Source organism: Hemiscyllium ocellatum, chromosome 5 (genome assembly GCF_020745735.1).
Source record: "Hemiscyllium ocellatum isolate sHemOce1 chromosome 5, sHemOce1.pat.X.cur, whole genome shotgun sequence".
NCBI classification, from domain to species: Eukaryota; Metazoa; Chordata; class Chondrichthyes; order Orectolobiformes; family Hemiscylliidae; genus Hemiscyllium; species Hemiscyllium ocellatum.
Window position 1 is genome coordinate 82,964,483 of NC_083405.1, and position 23,626 is coordinate 82,988,108.

General features: G+C 40.6%; 1 protein-coding gene across 5 annotated transcripts in view; it reads right to left on the minus strand.

Annotated features, from left to right (window-relative positions):
* The window catches only part of akap9 (A kinase (PRKA) anchor protein 9), a 242,384-nt gene that overhangs the window by 132,146 nt on the left and 86,612 nt on the right, over positions 1–23,626 (minus strand). For all 5 annotated transcript variants that reach the window (XM_060824926.1, XM_060824923.1, XM_060824925.1 and 2 more), the window contains 3 exons: positions 18,965–19,062; positions 10,299–10,410; positions 9,898–10,129 (listed from right to left, as the gene is read on the minus strand). In XM_060824926.1, coding sequence (XP_060680909.1) covers positions 9,898–10,129; positions 10,299–10,410; positions 18,965–19,062 — 442 coding nt within the window. The remainder of the gene's footprint in view (positions 1–9,897; positions 10,130–10,298; positions 10,411–18,964; positions 19,063–23,626) is intronic.

Genomic DNA, 23,626 nt, shown 5'->3' on the forward strand with positions numbered 1-23,626 from the left:
TTGTCATTTCCACTAATCTCTCTCTTTCTTCGTGTCAATGCTCATTGAGAGTAAGATTAAGTCATTATAAATACCATTGGTTACTGTTTAGCTAGATTTATTCAACAGTAGCAGCACATATTAATATTCAAAAGTTGAAGATATAAGCCAATGTACAAAGTTTACTGTAACTATTTACATTATAGCTTCTAAACAGTGGAAGATAGCATTCAAAACATTCCAAATAAAAAAAACTTAAGATGCATCAACAGAATTAATTTCAAACAAAAACCTGTGCACAGAACATCTGAGAGATTAAACATAATGAGTACACAGAGTTTCCTTTCACAGGATAAAAACATCATTAACGAATATAATTTTTCCAGCTGCAATGAGGGAATTTGAACTCAGATCTTAGCATAACTAGTCTAGAATTCTGGATCACTAATCCACACATGTGACATAAGGAGCTGTGTTTGGGCCTCAATTCTTTCTAATTTATATAAATGACATGGATAAAGGGACAGGAGAGTTGTGCCATTATTTTATATTGCTGCTCTACCATAGAACATAGAAAAATACAGCGCAGTACAGGCCCTTTGGCCCTCGATGTTGCGCCGACCCAAGCCCATCTAACCTACACTAGCCCACTATCCTCCATATGCCTATCCAATGCCTGTTTAAATCCCCATAAAGAGGGAGAGTCCACCACTGCTACTGGCAGGGCATTCTATGAACTCACGACTCGCTGAGTAAAGAATCTACCCCGAACATCTGTCCTATACCTACCACCCCTTAATTTAAAGCTATGCCCCCTCGTAATATCTGACTCCATACGTGTAAAAAGGTTCTCATTGTCAACCATATCTAAACCCCTAATCATCTTCTACACCTCTATCAAGTCACCCCTAAACCTTCTTTTCTCCAATGAAAACAGCCCCAAGTGCCTCAGCCTTTCCTCATACGATCTTCCTACCATACCAGGCAACATCCTGGTAAACCTCCTCTGCACCCGTTCCAGTGCCTCCACATCCTTCCTATAGTATGGCGACCAAAACTGCACACTCCAGATGCGGCCGCACCAAAGTCTTATACAACTGCAACATGACCTCAGGACTCCGGAACTCAATTCCTCTACCAATAAAAGCCAGTACGCCATATGCCTTCTTCACAGCACTATTTACCTGGGTGGCAACTTTCAGAGATCTGTTTACATGGACACCAAGATCCCTCTGCTCATCCACACTACCAAGTATCCGACCATTAGCCCAGTACTCCATCTTCTTGTTACTCTTACCAAAGTGAATCACTTCACACTTACCTACATTGAACTCCATCAACCTACATTGAACTCCATTTACCTACATTGAACCAAAATGTACCCTTCATGATTCCCTCCCTTAAGCTTCTTTTACCAATTCTATCAATCTCTGTTTGCCTGCTTTAAGTCTATCACTGTCCTTCACAGTTCGCGATACTTCCAAATTTTTTGACATCTGTAAAGGTTGAACCTGTGTCCTTCATGTCAAAATCTAGGTCATTAACACATATCAAAAATGAGATAATCTTGGACCAATCCACCAGCAACACCATTGCGCACATTCATCCAGACTGAAAAACAAACATTCACCAAGATTCTACTCCCTACTGGTTAATGACATCCTATCAATAGGCTCATTCAATACGCTTCAACTTTGCTGGCATGACTAATTATTTTATTACACATGTTGTGGAAGTCCACGTAAACCTACAACTCAACAGCAGTTTCCAAATGCATTGACTCTACCACCTGAAAGAACAAGGGCAGCAAATGCACAGGAGCACACCAATGCAAGTTTTCCTCCAAGTCATACACTGGCCTGAAGTTGAAATTATTTCATAATTTCTTCACTGCTGCTGAGCCAAATCCTGAAACACATCAACCATGTTATCCTCATCGATGATCTCTTACCAAAAAAGCCCAAATGAGTTAAACAGTTAGCATTTAATACGTCTTGTTATTTTCCTAATTAAACCACACTTCATAGAGTCATAGAGATATACAGCATGGAATCAGATCCTTCGGTCCAACCCGTCCATGCCGACCAGATATCCCAATCCAATCTAGTCCCACCTGCCAGCACCCAGCCTATGTCCCTTTAAACCCTTCCTATTCATATACCCATCCAAATGCCTCTTAAATGTTGCAATTCTACCAGCCTCCACCACTTCCTCTGGGAGCTCATTCCATACACACACCACCCTCTGTGTGAAAAAGTTGCCCCTTAGATCTCTTTTATATCTTTCCACTCTCACCCTAAATCTATGCCCTCTAGTTCTGGACTCCCCGACCCTCGGGAAAAGACTCTGTCTATCTACTCTTGCCATGCCCCTCATAATTTTGTAAACATTTATAAGGTCACCCCTCAGCCTCTGACGCTCCAGGGAAAACAGCCCTATAGCCTCTCCCTATAGCTCAAATCCTCCAACCCTGGCAACATCCTTGTAAATCTTTTCTGAACCCTTTCAAGTTTCACAACATCTTTCCAATAGGAAGGAGACCAGAAATGCATGCAATATTCCAACAGTGGCCTAACCAAAGTCATGTACAGCCATAACATGACCGCCCAACTCCTGTACTCAATACTCTGACCGATTTCCAATACATGACTTGGAAAGGGTGGACGCTAGGAAATTGCTTCCATTAGGCGAGGAGACTAGGACCCGTGGACATAGCCTTAGAATTAGAGGGGGTAAATTCAGAACAGAAATGCAGAGACATTTTTTCAGCCAGAGAGTGGTGGGCCTGTGGAATTCATTGCCGCACAGTGCAGTGGACGCCGGGACACTAAATGTATTCAAGGCAGAGATTGATAAATTCTTGATGTCACAATGAATTAAGGGCTACGGGGAGAATGCGGGTAAGTGGAGTTGAAATGCCCATCAGCCATGATTGAATGGCAGAGTGGACTCAATGGGCTGAATGGCCTTACTTCCACTCCTATGTCTTATTGTCTTATTTTGTTCTGGATTATCATCTTTAAAAGCTTTTGCACCACTCAAGTTGAAATGATTGACCTGCAGTTGTTGGGTTTATCCTTGTACCTGGTTTTGAATAGATGCAAATATTTGCAACTCTCTAGTTCTCTGGCACCACTGCCTGTATGTAAGGAAGAATTTGGTCTGATTGCCAATTACAATAATCTTCATCTTCCAGCATTCTAGATGCATCTCATTCAATCCTGGTAATTTATTAACTCCAAATGCAGAAATACTTTCTAATACTCTTCATATTCAAGTTTTAGTTCATCTGGCATTTCAAATGCCTCTTCTTTCACTATGATCGTAACAATATCTTCTACCTTTGGAGATACAAAATATTTACTCAATACCTCAGCTCTTCTCCAGGATCCCCAAATACCCCACATCCTCCTCTTACTACTATTTTACCTATTAAATTTTGGATTCCATTTCATGTTAGCTACATTTATTCATAAACTCTCTTTGCCTTTCATGTTTCCTTTTATACTTATAATCCAGCAATGAGGTGATTAGATCCATGGTTAAAACAAAAATCATGTTTTATTTTAACATCTTCCAAGCATCGCGGAATTTATTCTTAAAAAATTATTCAGAGGATGTGGTCAATACTTGTTATGAGTTTCTCATGGCTTTCAAATTGAGTGACTTGGTTGGCCACTTCACAGGCCAGTTAAGAATCACCAACATTACTGCAGATCTGGAGTCACATGTAGGCAAGATTGGTAAGGATAAGACCTTAAAACATATGAGTTGAAGAAGGCCATTCAGCCCATTAAGTTTGTTCCGAATTTCAAGGAGATCATGGCTAAACTAATAAAACTCAACATTCCTTCTCGTGTCTTTTCACTATAACCCAATTCCACTCCTGAATAAAAATATGCCTAGTTCAGTACTTAATATACTTCATGACCATACCCTTAACAACCTTCTATGGTAAAGAATTCCACAGATTCAAAGCCTCAGAAGAAATTCCTCCTCATAGCTGTCTTAAATATGCAGCCCCTTGTTCTGAGATTATGCCCTCTGGTCCTAGGCTATCCCACAAAGCGAAACCACCTTTTCAAATCTGTCTACAATGTCAATATAATTTTTCTTAAAAAGGACTCCAAAACTGCTCATAATAACCTAACTATGGTCTGACTAGTTCCTGCTATAGTTTTATCAAGACTTCCCTATTTTTATACTCCATTCCTTTTGAAATAAAATCTAACACTCCATTTGCATTCTCTATTACCTACTGAACTCAGATGTTAGACTTATGTGATTCATGGACGAAGACTTCCAAATCCCTGCGTACCATATTTTCTGCATCCAGCTTTGTCCATCCAAATAATATTCAGCTCCTTTACTCTTCCTGTCAAAGTGCCTAACCTTACATTTCCCCACATTTATCTGACATCTTACTGTCCAGTCACTTAACATATCAGGATGTGTGTCAACCTCATCATTTGCCTTCCCCCCAATTTTGTGTCAGCTACAAACATAGCTATGGTACATTCACCTTTCTTATCTAAGTCATTAATATTGTAAATAATTGTGGCCCAACCACTGATTCATGTGATACTCAGGTTGTCACCATGAAAATGCCCCTTTAAGCCAACTCTATCAGTTTGTTAATTGCCTATCCATGCTAATATACTACTTCCAACTGCATGGGCTCTTATCCTATTAAGTACATCTCTCTCTAAAGGGTAGTAGAGAACTAGGTTGATACTTACATCAATTGATAATATTTAGATTCCCTATTAGATTCCCTATTTTGATCATCATTACTCAAACTAGATTTAATTCCAGATTGATTAACTGAATTTAAATTCCATCAGCTAATGTAGTTGGATTTGAACTAGTGTCCACAAATCATGAACTGGGAACTCTGGATTACTTGGCCATCTCCCTCTTCAGAAGGTTGTGGTAACTGCCTTCTTGAAGCACTACAGAGCATGGAGATACAAATACACCTATGTGCTATTAGAAAGGAAGTTCCAGGATTTTGATTCAGTGACAGTGAACAAATATGATGTTCCTGTGCATCTGTTGCCCTTCAGTAACTTGCTCAACCATCATCCTTTGTTCTAAGAATGACTCCAATGAGTACAGTAAGCTTTCCTGCTGATTTCCATTGACTCTAGTTTAATCAGGCACATTTATAGGCAATTTTCCTTCTGAATGGTATGAAATCTGGTGAAGGGGAAGTGATGTCTATAACTAACAAATGACTGAGTCAAGTAAGTGTCTGAAGCAGGCTAGGGATGTGGAATATGCTGTATGTGTAAAGTGGAGATCAACTGATTGTATTAGCTTCTAAGGTCTGGCGTGAAGTTTGATTCCAGTAATCATTAATTCTTAAACTCTGGCAATCTTGATTCTAAGTCTGGAACATGATTAATGTGGTGTAACTATACTATGTAAAGGAACTGAACAGACAAAAACCTGGAAGATTGTTTTCTCGCTAAGATGAAATATGAAATTCATAAGACTGAGGTTGTTGTTAAATTTGTAATAAATACACCATATGGATAGTCACACAGAAATTGAGAAATTGTCTAGTTAATCACGAGGGCTGGAGAACAAAGAACTAGCTGTTCAAGATGTTTTAAAAATTGCTGATGTTGCCAAGAGGCTTCAGGCCAATCACTGAGCCTCAAGCGGGTAGGTTTGGCTTATCAGACAACTCACCAATTGCTAAGTGGAGAGAAGGCAGGTTCAGCATACCCAAAGTCAATTATGTCAGAAGCATGTACTAAGTTGGGTATAGAGGTCGCAACTTGCCATAGCTAGTTCAGGATCAAGTAGGCTGATCATTTATTTGGAGACAGGAAGGAGAGAACTGATCACTTAGAGGTTATACAGAACTGAGAGAGACCCTTCAACTCATCACATCTGTGCCAATCATCATTCATTTATTCTAAACCTACGTTTCAGCACTTGCCCCATAGTCTTTAATGCTATGGCATTCCAACTGCTCACCTAAATGGTTCTCAAAAACCTTCAGGATTCTCACCTCTACCATCTTTTCAGGCAGTGAATTCCAGGCACCCACAACCCTGTGTGTGAAATGTTTTTTTCTCAAATCCTCTCTAAACCTCTTGCTTCTTACCATAAAACGATACTCCCTGGTTTCAGATCCTTCTAAGAGGAAATATTTCTGCCTGTCTACCTCATTTATGTACATCTTGATCAGCTCTCCCCTTAGCCTTCTCTCACCTAAGGAAAATAACCCTAGCCTAACTAGTCTCCCTTTATAGCTGAATCACTACAGCCTAGGCAACATCCCTCTCTGGTACACTCACATTTTTCCTATAGTGTGGCAACCAGAACTGTACACAGGTGTCCAACGCAGCCAAACTGACATTACAGAAAGCTCCATCATAACCTACTTGCTCTCTATTCAATGCTTTGACTGACAAAGGCAAGTATTTGACATGTCTTCTTAACCACCATATTTATTTGTCCTGCTGCCTTCAAGGATCTATGAACATGCACACTAGAGTCCCACTGATCCTCTCTACTACCTAGGGTCCTTTCATTCAATGTGTGCTCCCTTACCTTGTTGGCCCTCCCGAAAAGCATAACCTCAGGCTTTTCATGATTAAATTCCATTTGCTACTGATCAGCTCATTTATGTCATCTTATAGCTTAGGGATTTCTTCCTCACGGCTTACCAGCATCACCAACATTTTCGTCATCTGCAAACTTACTGATCGTACCTTCTACATTCATATCTAGATTATTAACATATCAACAAACAGCAAAGGAAGCAGAAGCAAAATTGGTGGCCCACCTCTCAATGCAGGCTTCCTGTCACAAAACACCTTTTGACCATCATCCTTGGCTTGAAGCCACTAAGCCAGTTCTAGATCCAATTTGTCAAATTGCCCTGAATTCTATCAGTTCATAGCTTCTTAACCAGACCAGCATGCAATATCTTATCAAAAGCCCCATCGAAGTTTATGTAGACTATCTACACTACCCTCATCTATGCCAAAGGGTCTGTTCCTGTGCTGTAAATGTTCTACATACACACCTCGCCATCAACTCGAAAAGTTGTTAAATTTGCTAGACATAACCTCTCTCTTACAAAGCCCGGTGATCACCCTTCATTAATTTTAGTCTCTCCAAGTGGAGATTAATTAGTGAAGGAAGTGTTTGGTATGCTTATCTTTATTGGTCAGTTAATTGAGTATCAGAGTTGGGAGGTCATGCTGTGGCTGTACAGAACATTGACTAGGCCATTTTTATAATACTGTGTTTAATTCTGGTCTCCCTGCTACAGGGAAGGATGTTGTGAAACTTGAAAGGGTTCAGAAAAGATTTACAAAGATGTTGCCAGGGATGGAGGGTTTGAGCTATAGGGAGAATCTGAATAGGTTGGGATTATTTTCCCTACAGAGTCAGAGGCCGAGGGGTGACCTTATCAAAATTTTAAAAATCATCAGGGGCATGGATAGGATGACTAGCCAAGATTTTTTCTCCAGTGTGAGAGAGTCCAAGACTAGAGACCATGGGGGTTTAGGGTGAGCAGGAAAAAATTTAAAAGGGACCAAAGGGGCAATGTTTTCACTCAGAAGGTAGTGCATGTATGGAATGAGCTGCCAGAGGAAGTTGTAGAGGCTGGTACAATTACAACATTTAAAAGGCATCTGAAAGACATATAAATAGGAAGGGTTTAAAGAGTGAAATGGGTCAAATGCTGGCAAATGGGACGAGATTAATTTAGGATATCTATTCTGCATGGATGGGTTGGACTGAAGGATCTCTTTCCATGCTGTACAGCTTATTGACTCTAAGTTCCAAAGTCTGTCAACCCTCAGAAGAAATTATCAGCCCAAGCCTCAGTGAAGAAGTTCCTCCTCATTTCACTCCTAAATTGTCACCCTTTATTCTGTGACTATCCCCTCTGGTCCTACACTCAACCACGAGGGGAAAAATCTTCTCAAGCCCCTTAAGAATTCTACATTTCAACAACATCACCTCTCACTCTTCTAAACTCCAGTGGGTAGAGTCCAACTTACTTAGCTTTTGCTCATAAGAAAGTCCCTCCAAACCAGGGATCATCCAAGTGAACCCTCTGAACTCTCTCCAATGAAATAAATGATTTTCTTAGATAAGGGAATCTAAATTGCTTATAGCACTCTAGATGTGGTCTCATGAGCACCTCGTACAGTTGTAGTACGACTTCCCTACTCTTATACGTCAACCCCCTTGAAACAATAGCCAACATCTCATTAGCCTTCCCAATTACCTGCTGTACCTGTGTGCTAGCTTTCTGTGTTTTACTGGTTTGTTCTAATTTTGGCACCCGCCCAATATGTTTATAAACCAGGCTTCACAAGCGGAACAGGGTCGGATTTGCTGAGTCACACCTGGTTCCTAAGTCCAGGTTTTATTTTTTGCTTTCCTTTCCTTTGGCTTTGTTGCAGTTGACCAAGTCAGGGGTCAGTCAGATAGCATCAGAAAGTATTTCAGAACCAGCCCCACTCTTGAGAGTCTGGACCCTCACAACGTCCAGCCTTCTTTTTTCACACGTGGAATGTGAGTGTCACTGGCAGGTAGACATCTATTGCCCATTCCTAGTTGAATTTGAGGTGGTGGTAATGAATTGCCTTCTTGAACTGCTGCACACCATGTGCTACAGGTTGACCCACAGTGCCCTTGGGGGATTGGAGGGGGGGGGGAAATTCCAGGATTTTGACCTAACCAAAGTGAACGAATGGTGATGTACTTCCAAGTCAGAATGGTGAGTGGCTCGGAGGGGAACTTGCGGGTAGCAATGTTTCCATGTATCTGCAGTCCTTGTGCTTCTAGGTGGAACTAGAAGTGGAGGAGAAAGTGAGGTCTGCAGATGCTGGAGATCAGAGCTGAAAATGTGTTGCTGGAAAAGCGCAGCAGGTCAGGCAGCATCAAAGGAACAGGAGAATCGACGTTTCGGGCATAAGCCCTTCTTCAAGGAGGCTTATGCCCAAAACGTCAATTCTCCTGTTCGTTTGATGTTGCCTGACCTGCTGCGCTTTTCCAGCAACACAGTTTTAAGCTCTGATCACCAACATCTGCAGTCCTCACTTCTCCCTGCAGTAAGATCTGGACAATATCCAGGCTTGGGCTGACAAGGGCAAATAATACTTGTGCCACACAAATGCCAGATAGGGATCATCTCTAATAAGAAATAATCTAACCACTGCCCCTTGTTATTCAGTGATGTTACCATCACGGAATTCCCATTATCAATATTGTGGGTTGCCATTGACCAGAAACTCAACTGGATTTGCCATATAAGATCTTACTGCACTTGAACATGTCCTGCTTCAGTTTCAGAAGAGTTATGTATGCTGCTTTTCATTGTGCAATCATCACTTTTGATCTTATGATGGAGGAATATTCATTGATCAAGCAGCTGGAGATAGCTGGAGGTAGGACACAACTCTGAGGAACTCCTGCAGAGATGCCCTGGAGCTGAGCTGACTAACCTCTAATGACCACAACTATCTTCCTATATGCCAGATATGACTCTAACCAGCACAAACTCTGTCCCGATTCCCAATAATTTCAGCTTTGCTAGGGCTCCTTGATGCCACACTTGTTTGAATGTAGCTTTGATATCAAATGCTGTCATTTTCATTTCACCTCACTTCTGAAATTCAGCACTTTTGACCATGTTTGAACCAAGACTGTAAGGAAGTCCGAAGCTGAGTGGCCAAGGAAGAATCCAAACTGGGGGTCAGCGAGCAAGAGTAGGTAGAGACTGTATATTTCCTTCCATAAAGGACATCAGTGAATTAGACACCGGTGACGTTGCCACAGTGCTAAAGACATTGATTTGTATTGATCCTTGAACATACTCCCCTAAATGTTTTAAGGTATAATATTCTATTTCAAACGGTGAATAAAATTGGTTCATACCTGCACTGAGAAAGTAAACTAGTTAAATTCTGTAGTTTTTCCTGCAGAGAGAAAATCTCTGCAATGTACTTCTTCTCCATTTCTTTGCATTGTTGTTCATGAGTAGTCCTCAGATCATTTAGTTCTTCTACATGCTGGTTCTCTAACTCAGCTTTCTGTTGGCAAAATTCCAGCTTTATCTTTTCAATCTCTTCAAGCCGAGCTGACCGGACCCGCAACTGCTCCTTAAGATCTAAACAACACAGGCAGACAAGAAAAGTGGATTATTGCATACCTTCAATTAACGATGCAAGTTTGTAATTTACTTTCCCTCACACCAGTACACTTTGCTATTTTACATTTACAAATTACAGTTTTGACTCCAATTACATTCATTTGCTAAATAAAGTTACATAGCATACCATTAAGGTCTTGAGAACTAGCACGTGAACTCTCTATCTGCATTCGTAAACTAGCATTTTCTTCTTGGCTTTGCAATTGCAAATTTACGTAAGCAGACTGGAGGTCTTCAATCTGCAATTACAAAAAAAATGAAACAAGGTTTTGCATTTATAGCACATACACTGACATCATACCTTTAAAATTGTTAATTTCAATTTCTAGGTAATTACGTTTTCTCAATCTTTTCATATTTAATATATAGCATTATAATTTAGATAGCAACTTTGACAACTTCAACTAGGTAAAAACAATGACTGCAGATGCTGGAAACCAGATTCTGGATGAGTGATGCCGGAAGAACACAGCAGTTCAGACAGCATCCAAGGAGCAGTAAAATTGACGTTTTGGGCAAAAGCCCTTCATCAGGAATGCAGGCAGAGAGCCTGAAGGGTGGAGAGATAAGTGAGAGGAGAGTGGGTGTGGGGAGAAAGTAGCATAGAGTGCAATTGGTGAATGGGGAAGGGGATGAAGGTGATAGGTTGGCGGGGGGGGTGGGGGTGGAAAGAGGGTGGAGCGGATAGGTGGAAAAGAAGATAGACAGGTAGGACAAATCATGGGGACAGTGCTGAGCTGAAAGTTTGGAACTGGGATGAGGTGGGGGAAGGGGAAATGAGGAAATTGTTGAAGTCCATATTGATGCCCTTGTGTTGAAGTGTTCCGAGGCGGAAGATGAGGCGTTCTTCCTCCAGGTGTCAGGTGGTGAGGGAGCAGCGGTGAAGGAGGCCCAGTACCTCCATGTCATCGGCAGAGTGGGAGGGGGAGTTGAAATGTTGGGCCACAGGGAGATGTGGTTGATTGGTGCGTGTGTACTAGAGATGTTCCCTAAAGCGCTCTGATAGGAGGCATCCAGTCTCCCCAGTGTAGAGGAGACTGCATCGGGAGTAACGGATACAATAAATGATATTGGTGGATGTGCAGGTAAAACTTTGATGGATGTGAAAGGCTCCTTTAGGGCCTTGGATGGAGGTGAGGGAGGAGGTGTGGGCGCAGGCTTTGCAATTCCTGTGATGGCAGGGGAAGGTGCCAGGATGGGAGGGTAGATTGTAGGGAGGCGTGGACCTGACCAGGTAGTCATGGAGGGAATGGTCTTTGCGGAAGGCGGAAAGGGGTGGGGAGGGAAATATATCCTTGGTGGTGGGTTCTGTTTGGAGGTGGCAGAAATGTCGGCAGATGATTTGGTTTATGTGAAGGTTGGTAGGGTGGAAGGTCATCCAAGGCATACAGCACCACTAATCCAGAACTTGACAACTTCAAGTCATCCGAAAGTGCCTGCAACATATGGCCAGATGTCAGAATGTTTGCTGTGTTGAGCAACTCCTTTGCTGAAATAGGCCTTAACTGGCACAGCATAACCTCAACAACATTCAAGCTTGAGCTGGCAAATAGCCTTCACGCTGTGCAAATGCTAAGCAATGCCTATCGTGACAAGAGTAAACTTAATCATACTCATTGAGGGTCAAAGGAGCTACCATCAATGAATTCCACCCAGACATATAAATACAATGGTTACAAGAACAAGTCAGGGGCTCAGAAGTTCAACACATCTCCCGACTTCCCAAAGCTTATTTATAGGACATTAGGAATAGTCTCTACTTGCCTGAATGACTGCCACTTCAACAATCCTCAAGAAGATACAATACAATATAGGATACAATTGCCCTTTTAATCGGCACCTCATTTATCAATTCAAATGTTCATTCCCCCCACCATCACTGCCCAGTGACATTAGTGTGTATCATTCACAAGATACATTGCAGCAAAGCAAGGCTCTTTTCACTGCAACTTCTATCACAGAGAAGAACAAGGGCAACAGATGGACAGAAACCATCCACTGCTATAGTGGGCGGCACGGTGACACAGTGGTTAGCACTGCTGCCTCACAGCGCCAGGGACCTGTGTTCAATTCCCGCCTCAGGCGACTGACTGTGTGGAGTTTGCACGTTCTCCCCGTGTCTGCGTGGGTTTCCTCCGGGTGCTCCGGTTTCCTCCCACAGTCCAAAGATGTGCGGGTCAGGTGAATTGGCCATACTAAATTGCCCATAGTGTTAGGTAAGGAGTATATGTAGGGGTATGGGTGGGGTTCGCTTCAGCGGGTCGGTGTGGACTTGTTGGGCCGAAGGGCCTGTTTCCACACTGTAAGTAATCTAATCTAAACTCCACAACTTGCAGGTTCCCTTCTAAGTCACACATCATATTGACATGAATCCATATTGCTGTTTATTTCTTAAAAATAGTCGGTGAACCTACACCACATGCGCTTCACTGGTGGTTCACCATCACCATCTTAAGTGCAATCAGCAATGGCCAATAAATTATACTCTGACCAGCAATCTTCTCATTCAATAACTTTGTAAAAAAAGGAGCCACAGATAAAAGAACAAATTTCATAATCAATGCAATTAAACAACATTTACTATCTACCGAAGAAAAAGTTGCCAATTTACAAAGTTCAACAAATACAATACTTGTGTCTCAATCTCAGAGAAGCGGTTTAAAACAATTATGATTGAGGGTGCTATTATTTAGATGATCAGTTACACTTTAATCAACATGACTTAACATTTTCAATGGTTCAATAGCAAGAATAGATTTTAAAAATCAACCTGTTCAGAGGTACTCTTACACACTTCTGGAGCAGGTGGGACTTGAACCCAGACAGCAAAAAGTTGAAGTTGACCTCAAATCGCTGATTTGTTATTGATTTCATCTGCGATTTGGAGAGCAAGCCATCACTGACAGCAACTTTCAGCTTACTACTTTGCATTGCAGATGCACCATGCCATATTTTGTTTAGCGTTTTACACAGTAAAGACTAACTGATGACAGTTTCCATCAATATAATAGCAAATCCTAAACCAATCTGTTAGAGATTGCTGCAAAAAGAGATACATTTTGCCAAAGTTTCTCCTCACTCACAATTTGCAAGAAATACCAAAGTAAAAGAAAAGCCTCATTTATGCTGTCTCGCAGGGGAAAGTAGTTGGCATACAAACTCTAGATTGGTGGAGTCATTGCCATGGAGAATGCACCAGTAAAAGATAACTTGGCAGTTGACTGCCAAGTTCTGTTTAAATTTTAAACAAGGCAAGTTAATTCTGATTGGTCAAGGTACTGCTCCATGAAATGAACAAAAAATGGCTGTCATTTATTTTACTATGTTGAAACAGATACAGTGTGTATACATTGTGTCTTTCTGCAAAGAACAGGATTCTGTATTAATATATGTAACTTTCAATACATACAAATGTGCCATAATGTGAGCCAAACAAACATTCCTAAAGTGCCAGCACTGGATTATATGCAAATATTCTCCAATTGCAGAATCACATCCAATGTTGGTCACTGTTGTGAGTTTTGCAGATGCTTGTTGTTGTACAATGTTTGATGTCATCTGAAAGTCTCTGGGTTGAACAATTTAAATGTCTAGCCAGAGTGAAACTCAAATGATAGGCAGACTGTTTACTGGCTAGACAGCAGCAACCTCTTAATGGCAAACACTACTCTTTTTGCAAATGCATAATAGTAGTGTATAAGTGCTAGTTTCACGTATTGCTCTTGCAGGGTAATCCAACCAACTGTAGGACAAAAGTAACCAATCTTGAGTCCACTCATGACTTACAGCGATGTACAGAAATAAATTATCTACTTAGGGTAGCAAGGATGGCTTTGATGTACCCTATTTCAGCATACTGAACAAGTAACTTGGGCCCTTATTATGAGTTTGCCAATAAAACCATTTCTAAGGTGCATGGAACTATAGGTTCAACACCTGGAGTCAGGTGTTCTACACTGCTATAAGGCTGTAACAAAATGAGTGGTACTAGAACAGACTGCATGCATTGCTTGATAAGAAAGTTTAGATAAGAAAACTGCATGATAAGAAAATTCAGCCTAACTTAGTATGTAGCTGGCATTAAGAAGAAGGATGCAGTTTTAATTCTGTAGTAGCTGGCCTTAAACAGGACTTTTTAAAACAAAACGTTGCAGTGAAAGAGTAGTTTAATTAAGAACAAGCTAAAACTGTTTCCCAATTAAGTGATTGAGCACCATGCTACAAGAAGTTCTTCAAGTGAGGGGAGGAAACACGCATTTAGTAGAGGTGGGGGACAATATAATTAGCTCTCTAATTATATTGCAACTATGAATGGGAGACTCAAAGGCTGTGGTTGCCTGTCCATTGCTAGTGTTAAGGACATCTCTTCAGGGCTTGAAAGATCCAGATGTAGTCATCCATGGAGATACCAACAACATTGATAGCACTAGAAAAAAAGTTCTGTTGAAAGATTTTGAACAGTTAGATCCTCCAAGGTAACAATCTCAGGTTTGCTATCAAAATCACAGGCAAACAGGCATAGGGTAAATAAAATCAAGGGGTTAAATGCATGGCTCAAAGATTAATAGAGGAGAAATGGGTTTTAATTCATGGGGCATTGACATTAGTACTGGGGTAAAAGGAAGATATTCAGTTGAACAGGTTTTACATGAAACGTGTTAGGAACAGTGTCCTGGCGAATCAAATCACCAGACTGTGGAGCAGGCTTTAAGTCAATTGAGTGGAGGGGTTCTGGAGAGGAGATATAAAGCAAAAGGAGATCACAGCATTACAGAGCAGCCATTTAGGTCATTATACTCAAAGAGGGACAAGATTAGGGCAGTATACAAGCACTAAAAAAAACAGCAAATGGGATCAAAAGAGGAAAAAAATGTGAAAAAGGCAAAAGAATGACTGTTAAAATGCTCTTAGGACTCAAATGAATTAATGATGCAAATAGAGATTAATGGATGTAATCTTCATGGGCATTACAGAGACATGATTGCAAGGAAATCAAAACTGGGGCATGTGACATTTCAACAGGATGGGCAAAAAGGAAAGGGTGGTGTTATAGCTTTGTTAGTAAGGGAGAATAAATAAGATAGCTAGAAATTATCTTGGATTGGAAGATGCAAGATCCATTTGCCTGGATCTAAGAAATAGAAAGGGAAAGATGGCACTGGTGTGAATAATATATAGGCACTCTAAGAGTAGTTACACAGTCAAAGAAAGATTAAACCAGGAGATAATGATGGAATGTAAAAAAAAGATAGTAATCACATGACTTTAATTCTCATGTTGATTAGGAGTAGTCAGATTAGCAGAGGAAGTCATGAGAATGAATTCTTAGAGTATTTATACGACAATTTCAAAGAATAATATACTGTGTATCCAACCAGGGATCAGACTATTTTGGATCATATAATATGTAATGAGGCAGTTTTAATAAATTGCATCAGAGTAAAAGGTCATCTAGGGGGAGAAGTTTGAGAGAAATGTCTATCCTAAATTTGAGGGTAATCACAATGGAATGTGAGTGGAGGTGGCTTGAGAAAAGATAGTTGATCAACTGCAGCAGTCGTTTAACAAAATGGTTCATGACCTACAGCAAAGATATATCCTAGTGAGGAAGGATTCCAGGAAGGGGACAAACTGACCATCGTCAATTAAGGGAGTTAAGGATAGTTTCAAATTGAATGAAAAGAAACATGCATTGTGGCAAAGAGGGAAACTAGAACAGTAGAAAAGTTTTAAAAGATAACAAAAGATGACAAAAAACATAGAAAATAAACTTAGGGTAAACTAGCAGATAAGAGAAAAACAGGCAGTAGGAACTTCTTTGAATGTAGAAATGAAGAGACAAAGGGAATGCAGGACCTTAGAGAATGAACCAAGGAAAATAATAATAGGGAACCAGAAAATGGCACAGGAGCTATGTTACGTCAGACTTTACATTAGAAGACACAAAAAGCATTCCAAAAATTCTGAACCTTTGGGGTGACAGACTGGGTAAAGAGGAGAGACAGACAGATAGACAGTAAATAAATGCAACTAACACTAAAGAAAAATACTGGGCAAACTAATGAAGCTAAACACCCAAAACATTCTTTGGACCTGATGTGATGCATCCTAGGATACTAAAGGAAATGGCTACTGAGATAGTGGATGTACTGATGGCAACTTTTCAAGAATCTTCTGATTTCAGCAAAGTCCCAGAGGATTGAAAATTATTCAATAAAGGTGGAGTTTTTTTTAAAAAAGCTATCTATAGGCTGGTTAGCTTAACATCTGTCATTTGGAAGATGTTAGAGTCTACTAGCACAGCATTTGAAATACACAATATAATCAAGCAGAATCAATATGGCCTTGTAAAGAGGAAATCATGTCTAACAGTTTAATTATAATTGTTTGAGGTGGTAACAAGCAGGATTCATAAAGGGGGACCATAAAGGACAAACATGTAATATATTTGAATATCAAAATGGTACACTAGGCTACCTAATATGAAAAGAGCAGGGCTGGAGGATAAGCTAACTGATAGAAGATGGAAAGTTGAGATAGAGGGGAACCTGTAACTAGTGGTGTGTCACAGGGATCAGTGCTGGGGCCACAATTACTCACAATATATATTCACGACTTGGATGAGGAAAGTGAGAGTACTATAGCCAAATTTGTGAATGACACAAAAATAGCTGGGAAAGCAAGTGCTGAAGAAAAAACAAGGAATCTGAAGAGGGATATAGACAGGTTAAGTGTGTGGGCACAAACGTGGCAGATGGCATATAACGTGAGGAAATATATGCTTATATATTTTGATAGGATAAACAGTGGAGCTGAATGCTATTTGGATAGAGAAAAACTGCAGAAAGCTGGAGCAGAGGTTTTTGGGATTCTTATTCATGAGTCATAATAAGCTTGCCAAAATTCACTGGATAATAAGGAACGTAAATTGAATGTTGTCCCTTATTTCAAAATGGAATGGCACAGTGAAAAAATAGAGAAGTCTTGCTGAAAAATGCAAGGCACTAAACTAACCAGATCACAGCTACAATACTGTGTTGAGTTTTGGTCTCCTTATCCAAGTAGAATTTACAGTGGCACTGTAGGCAGTCCACTGGAAGTTCACTCAATTGGTCCAGGGTATAGAGAAATTTTATGAGGAAGATTAAGTAGGTTGTGACAAAAACAGAAATCGCTGGAGAAACTGAGCATGTCTGGCAACATCTTAAGAGAAAAAAACGTAATGGTTTGAATTCAGTGACCTTCTTCAGAATGTCTCCATAGATTCTGCCAGACCTGCGCTTAAGATGGAAATCAGGTGCAATTTCTTCTCTCAGACGTAGTGAATCTGTGGAGTGCCTTGTCGCGAGACCTGTCAATACTGCGCCGTTAAGAATATTCAAGGCTGAGACAGACAGATATCAAGTCAATAGGGGAATAAAGGGTGGGGGTAAAAGACACGAATGCTGAGTTGAGGGTTACAAGATCAGTCATGGTCTCACTGAATGGCAGAGCAAATAAAATGGGTTGAATCACCTACTTCTACTCCTACATGTTATGGAGTGGTGGTCACCTCTAACAGAATGCTGCCATTAAACTATAAAGATGTATCACACAAATAAATACTGCCATATATGAATTTTTGTAACAGCAGGATTCTAGGTATGTCAGCCATTTGTCCCAAAGCCAAGTGGGTTATATCAAATGGGATATCACTTCAGCTGTTCGCAACAAATAAGGTACTAACCACACCCAACCAGTCCACATTTGCAAACTCACAACATAGTATATAGGATTAGATGGAATTGTAAAATTGGAGGGCATTTGCTAAATAATTCCAAGTGTGCAGAGAATTATGCTGCAACCAATTTAGGATTTACTGAATGTCATTTATCGCAGCAATGCATTGAGCATTTTACCTTATTTAAAATTTAAATAAAGCTTGGCTGTTAATTGCCAGTTATTATCAGATGATGCAATCTTCATGGTAACATATCACTCACACCAGAGTCCATCTGCCCATCAATCTACACTCTTCTTATTTAGTGGTTATATTTTTTCACTTTACTTGGATACTTCTTCTGAATTGCCTTGGCAGGTGCAAGGCAAAAATTTCAAAAACAATTTTTTTTAACGCAACATGTTAATTTGGTACAACCAAATGATTATTTATTGTAGAGGTAATGATTAAGGAATAAACAAACACTGTCTAGGATACAAGGCAAACTTTCTTTCCTTCATGGGATCATTTCTGGATGTAAAAGATGCACAGGGCCTTGGTTTAACGTTGCATCTGAAAGACATCATCTCTAACAATGCACATTGCACAGCCCAGATCTATGTTTGAGACGATTGCTCAGTGGTATTATCGTTGGACTGTTAATCCTGAGACCCAGATAATGTTCTGGGGACTAGTGTTTGAATCCCACCATGGCAGATGATTGAATTTGTATTAACAAATTTCAAAATTCAGTAGATGTCCCTTAAGGAAGGAAACTGCCATCCCTACTTGGTCTAGACACATGTGACTCCAGACTCTTAGCAATGTGGTTGACACTTAACTGCCCTCTTGTCAATTAGGGATGGGCAATAAATGCTGTCCAGCTAGCAACGTCTTCAACCTATGAATGAATAAAGGAGATTTTGCACCAAATCTGTGCAATGGAACTTCAACCCGGAAAGATCGGAATTAGAACCAAAATATATTACCAACAGAAACGTGGCTAACAGTGAGAGTTTTATGGAGAAAATCAAATTGCTTTTGTTTTTCAAAATCAACTGCTGCTTCTGGATACACTGAATTACTTTACTTACCTTTTTGAAATCATTAGTTAATTGAGTTTGGAGAACTCTCAGTTGATTGTACTCCTCATGTAGTTCCCTTTGCAGCATCTGTAGATTTGTTAGCAGTGCTTAAATAAAAACAAAAGTTACAGGTCACATCTCCCGCCGAAATCTAATCTTGAGGATGTGCTTTGTGAAGTGAAACTGTGAAATTCTGATTGAATATTCAATTCAAAGTCCTATAAGCATTTCACAATTTCTAATAGCGTTTGAATTGAAAAATCTTTCCATCCATGTCAAATGTCTTCCAAAATTATTGCAATGTTTCACCATGAAAATCCAGGAACTAAATGTTCTACTGTATTTGTTGGAATAAACAATTTAAGTTGTAGCAAACTCTTATAATTGCCTGAACATGAAAACATCACCCATTAAGCATTTATAGATTACAACTTTCCATGTTGCTGTGACCAGAACGATTTTTTTCCCCCATTGTGTGATGAACTAAATATAAGTGCCCAGAATTTCTGGTCAACAGTGCTCATTGGTTACCCGGAAAAAAGCTGCCCACAAAAGTCTAGCATCTGTTTGGGGTAATCATTCCCTTCAGCCACCTTGTTAAAATTTCTCATCAATGAAGGACATCACAATGGAGGATTCTGAGAGAGAGTAAACTAGAGAGGAGAAAGTTAAGTGTGGGGTGCTAGAAAAGCATACCAGGTTAAGCAGCATCCGAGGAGCAGGAGAATTAACGTTTTGGCATAAGCCCTTCATCAGGAATGAGGGTTGTGAGTCATGGGGGCTGAGAGATAAATGGGACAGGGGTGGGGGGAAGGTAGCTGGGAATGTCATAGGTAAATGAAGGTGCGGGTAGAGTGATAAGTCGGAGGGGACAGTGGAGCAGATGGGTGGAAAGGAAGGAAGGTGGACATGTAGGACCGGTTAAGGTGGCAGTACCAAGTTGGTGGCTTGGGGCAGGAATACGATTGGGGGGGGTTGGGAGAGGGAATAAGGAAGCTGGTCAAATCTACATTGATCCCGTGTGGTTGCAGGGTCCCAAGGCAGAAGATGAAGCATTCTTCCACCAGGCGTCGGGTGGTAAGGGTTAGACGATGGAGGAGACCCATGACCTGCATGTCCTTGGTGGAGTGGAGGGGGAGTTAAAATGTTCACCCATGTGGTTGTGGGGTTGGTTGGTGCGGCTGTCCCAGAGATGTTCTCTGAAACAATCCACAAGTTGGCACCCTGTCTCCTCGATGTAGAGGAGATCACATCAGATGCAACAGTTAAAGTATATTATTGCGCAGAAGTACAAATAAATTTCTGTTGGATGTGGAAAAATCTTTTGGGACCTTGGACAGAGTTGAAGTGGGGTGGTGTGGGCCCAGGTTTTGCACTTCCTGCGGTGAAAGGGGAAGGTGCTGCGGGGAGCGGGGGTGAGTGGTGGGGGACACGGATCTGACAAAGGAGTCACAGAGGAATGGTTTCTCCGGAATGCAGATAGTAGTGGGGAGGGAAATATATCCCTCATTGTGGGGTCTGTTTACAGTTTGTGGAAGTAGCAAAGGACAATGCAATGTATGCAGAGGAAGGTGAGGTGGAAGGGGGTTCTTTCTCTGTTGCGATTGAAAGAGTGGGGTTCAAGGGCAGAGCAAAAGGAAGTTAAGAAGATGTGCTAGAGGGCATCGTAGACCATGTGGGAGGGGAAATTGCGATCTTTGAAGGAAGAAGCCATCCGGGATGTTCTATGGTGGAACAGGTGTATCTGGGAGCATAAAGTCATAGAAGTGTACAGCATGGAAACAGACCCTTCAGTTCAACCCGTCCATGCCGACCAGATATCCCAACCCAATCTAGTCTCACCTGCCAGCACCCAGCCCATATCCCTCCAAACCCTTCCTATTTACAAACCCAGAGCAATAGGATATATTTCCCTGCCCACCCCTATCTGCATCTGCTCCCAGGAGCTAAAAGTAGGTAAGATCCCTGGCCCTGACTGTGAATATATTGGTTGAAATTTTTCAAAAATCATTGGATTTTGGAGAAATACCAGAGGACTGGAAAATGACCAATGTGAAACTTCTACTTAAAAAGGAAGGGAGGCAAAAGCAGGTAATTAGCATAACATCTATTGTTGGAAAAGTATTGGAATCTATTATAAAATAAGTAATAGCAGAGTTTTTGAAAGATCATCATCTAATCAGGCAGAATCAGCATGGCTTCATTAAAGGGAAATTGTGTCTGACTAATTTATTAGAGTTTTTAGAAGGTGTCTCAACCAGAATGTATCGAGGGGAATCAGTACATGAACATATATCAGTACATATTTGGACTTCCAAAAGGCATTTGTCAAGATGTCTCATAAAAGGTTTTGTCATAATATGAGAGTTCATGGTGTTGGAAGTATCATAGTGGTATGGGTAAAGGACAGGCTGATGGGGAGGAAATAGCAAGTGGGAATAAAGCAGTTATTTTTCAGGTTGCAGACCCGTGATCATTGAGGTTTCATAGAGATCAGTGCTGGTACTGCAACTGTATATTAACGACTTGGAATAAGGAAGTGATTGTATTGCAGCCAACTTTGCAGACAACATAAAATTAGGTGGAAAAGCAAGTTGTGAGAAGAATGCAAACAGTTTATAAACAGATACTGATAAATTAAGTGGGCAAAAAGTTGGCAAATGGAATGGGGGAAAATGCAAAGTTGTTCATTTTGGAAGAGAGAACAAAAGAACAGAATATTATTTAAATATTCTATTTCGATGCGACACAATGGCTCAGTACTGCTGTCTCACAGCACCAGGGTCCCAGGTTCGATTCCAGCCTTGGGCAACTGTTTGTGTGGATTTTGCACATTCTCCCTGTGTCTGCGTGGGTTTCCTCTGGGTACTCCAGTTTCCTCCCACAGTCCAAAGATGTGCAGGTCAGGTGAATTGGCCATGTTAAATTGCCCACACTAAATTGCCCACTGAGTTTGGTACATTAGTCAGAGGGAAATGGGTCTGGGTGGGTTACTCTTCAGAGGGACGGTGTGGACTTTTTGGGTCAAAGGGCCTGTTTCCACACTGTAGAGAATCTAATCTAAATGCAGAAAAACTGCACAAAAGCTACACTACTAAAAGGACTTTGCAGCATTTGTACACAAAACACAAACAGGTGCAGCAAATACTCAGGAAGGCTAATGGAAGGTTGGTCTTCATTCCAATGTATAAGAGTAGGAAAATCTTACTTCAACTGTACAAGGTGCTGATGAGATCAGATTTGGAGTGATTATGTGATCAGTTCTGGTTCTCCCTATTTAAGTAAAGGTATCATTTCATGAGAGGCAGCTAATGCTCATTAGGATGATCCTTAGAATGGAGGGATGTCTTATGAGCAAAGGCTAAACAGGTTGAGACTCTACTCACTGGAATTTAGAAGAATGAGGGGTGATCTCATTGAAACATATAAGATTCTTAAGAGGCTTGAGAAGGTAAATGCTGAGCAGATGTTTCCTCTCAAAGGAGAGTCCAGGAGCAGAGGGCATTGTCTCAGAATAAAGTAATGCCAATTTAAGACAGAGCTGAAAAGGAATTTCTTCTCTCAGAAGGTTGAGAGCTGTAGGGGCACAGTCCTTGTGAATATTTAAGGCATAGATAGATACATACAGTCTTGATCAGAAATGAAATCAAAGGTTACAGGACGAGGGCAGGAAAATGGACATGTGGAGTATCAGATCAGTCAGGATTCTATTTAATGGTGACACAGGCTCATGAGGCCGAATGGCTTACTCCTGTTCCTATTTCTTATGGTCTTATCTGTTCTGAGACCTCAGTTTGTCAAATTATTCTCCTTGTGTTTGAATATCTCTGACTCTCCTAATTCATACTTTTTGTTCCTAAAACTCCGGTTTCTTGTTCAGCTAGGTAAAAACAACGACTGCAGATGCTGGAAATCAGATTCTGGATTAGTGGTGCTGGAAGAGCACAGCAGTTCAGGCAGCATCCAAGGAGCAGTGAAATCGACGTTTCGGGATTATTCCTGATGAAGGGCTCTTGCCCGAAATGTCGATTTCGCTGCTCCTTGGATGATGCCTGAACTGCTGTGCTCTTCTAGCACCCCTAATTCAATTTCTTGTTCAGCTGTTTGGTCCATCACACAAGACCTAATCTCTTAAATTAATCCCCAAAACTACTTTGCCTCTCTCTTTGTCTACTATTGACAAAACCCAAATCACTGACTAAGTTATTCAATTACTTCTTGTCATCTCTTTGGTTCTGTATCCACTTTCCTTAAACCTGTGAAGTAATTTAAGATATTGTTCTAAATTAATGATGCTTAAATTATTCAAATTGTTCTGATAAGATTGTATTACCACATAGTTCAATTTGTTTAGCATAAAACTGGTTAATAAACAGTGAAATGCACTATATATTTTGGAGAAGTCAAATGCTGACATCACTAAATTTCAGTGATAATAAATTCAGTGGGTACGGAATTAAGTAACCATGTGTAGAAAAGTGGTAACCAATTTGTAAAAGAGTAAGTGTATTGGTATATATTGTGTTATGTCTTTGTGGTTAATTCTATTTTAGTCAGTGCAAGAACTGTTTATAGAAATTATAATCTATAAACTGTGCAAGTAAATTCAAAGAGCTCAAAGCAGTCAAATTGCAGCAGGCAACTCTGATGAAGGTTCTCTGTTGAAACATT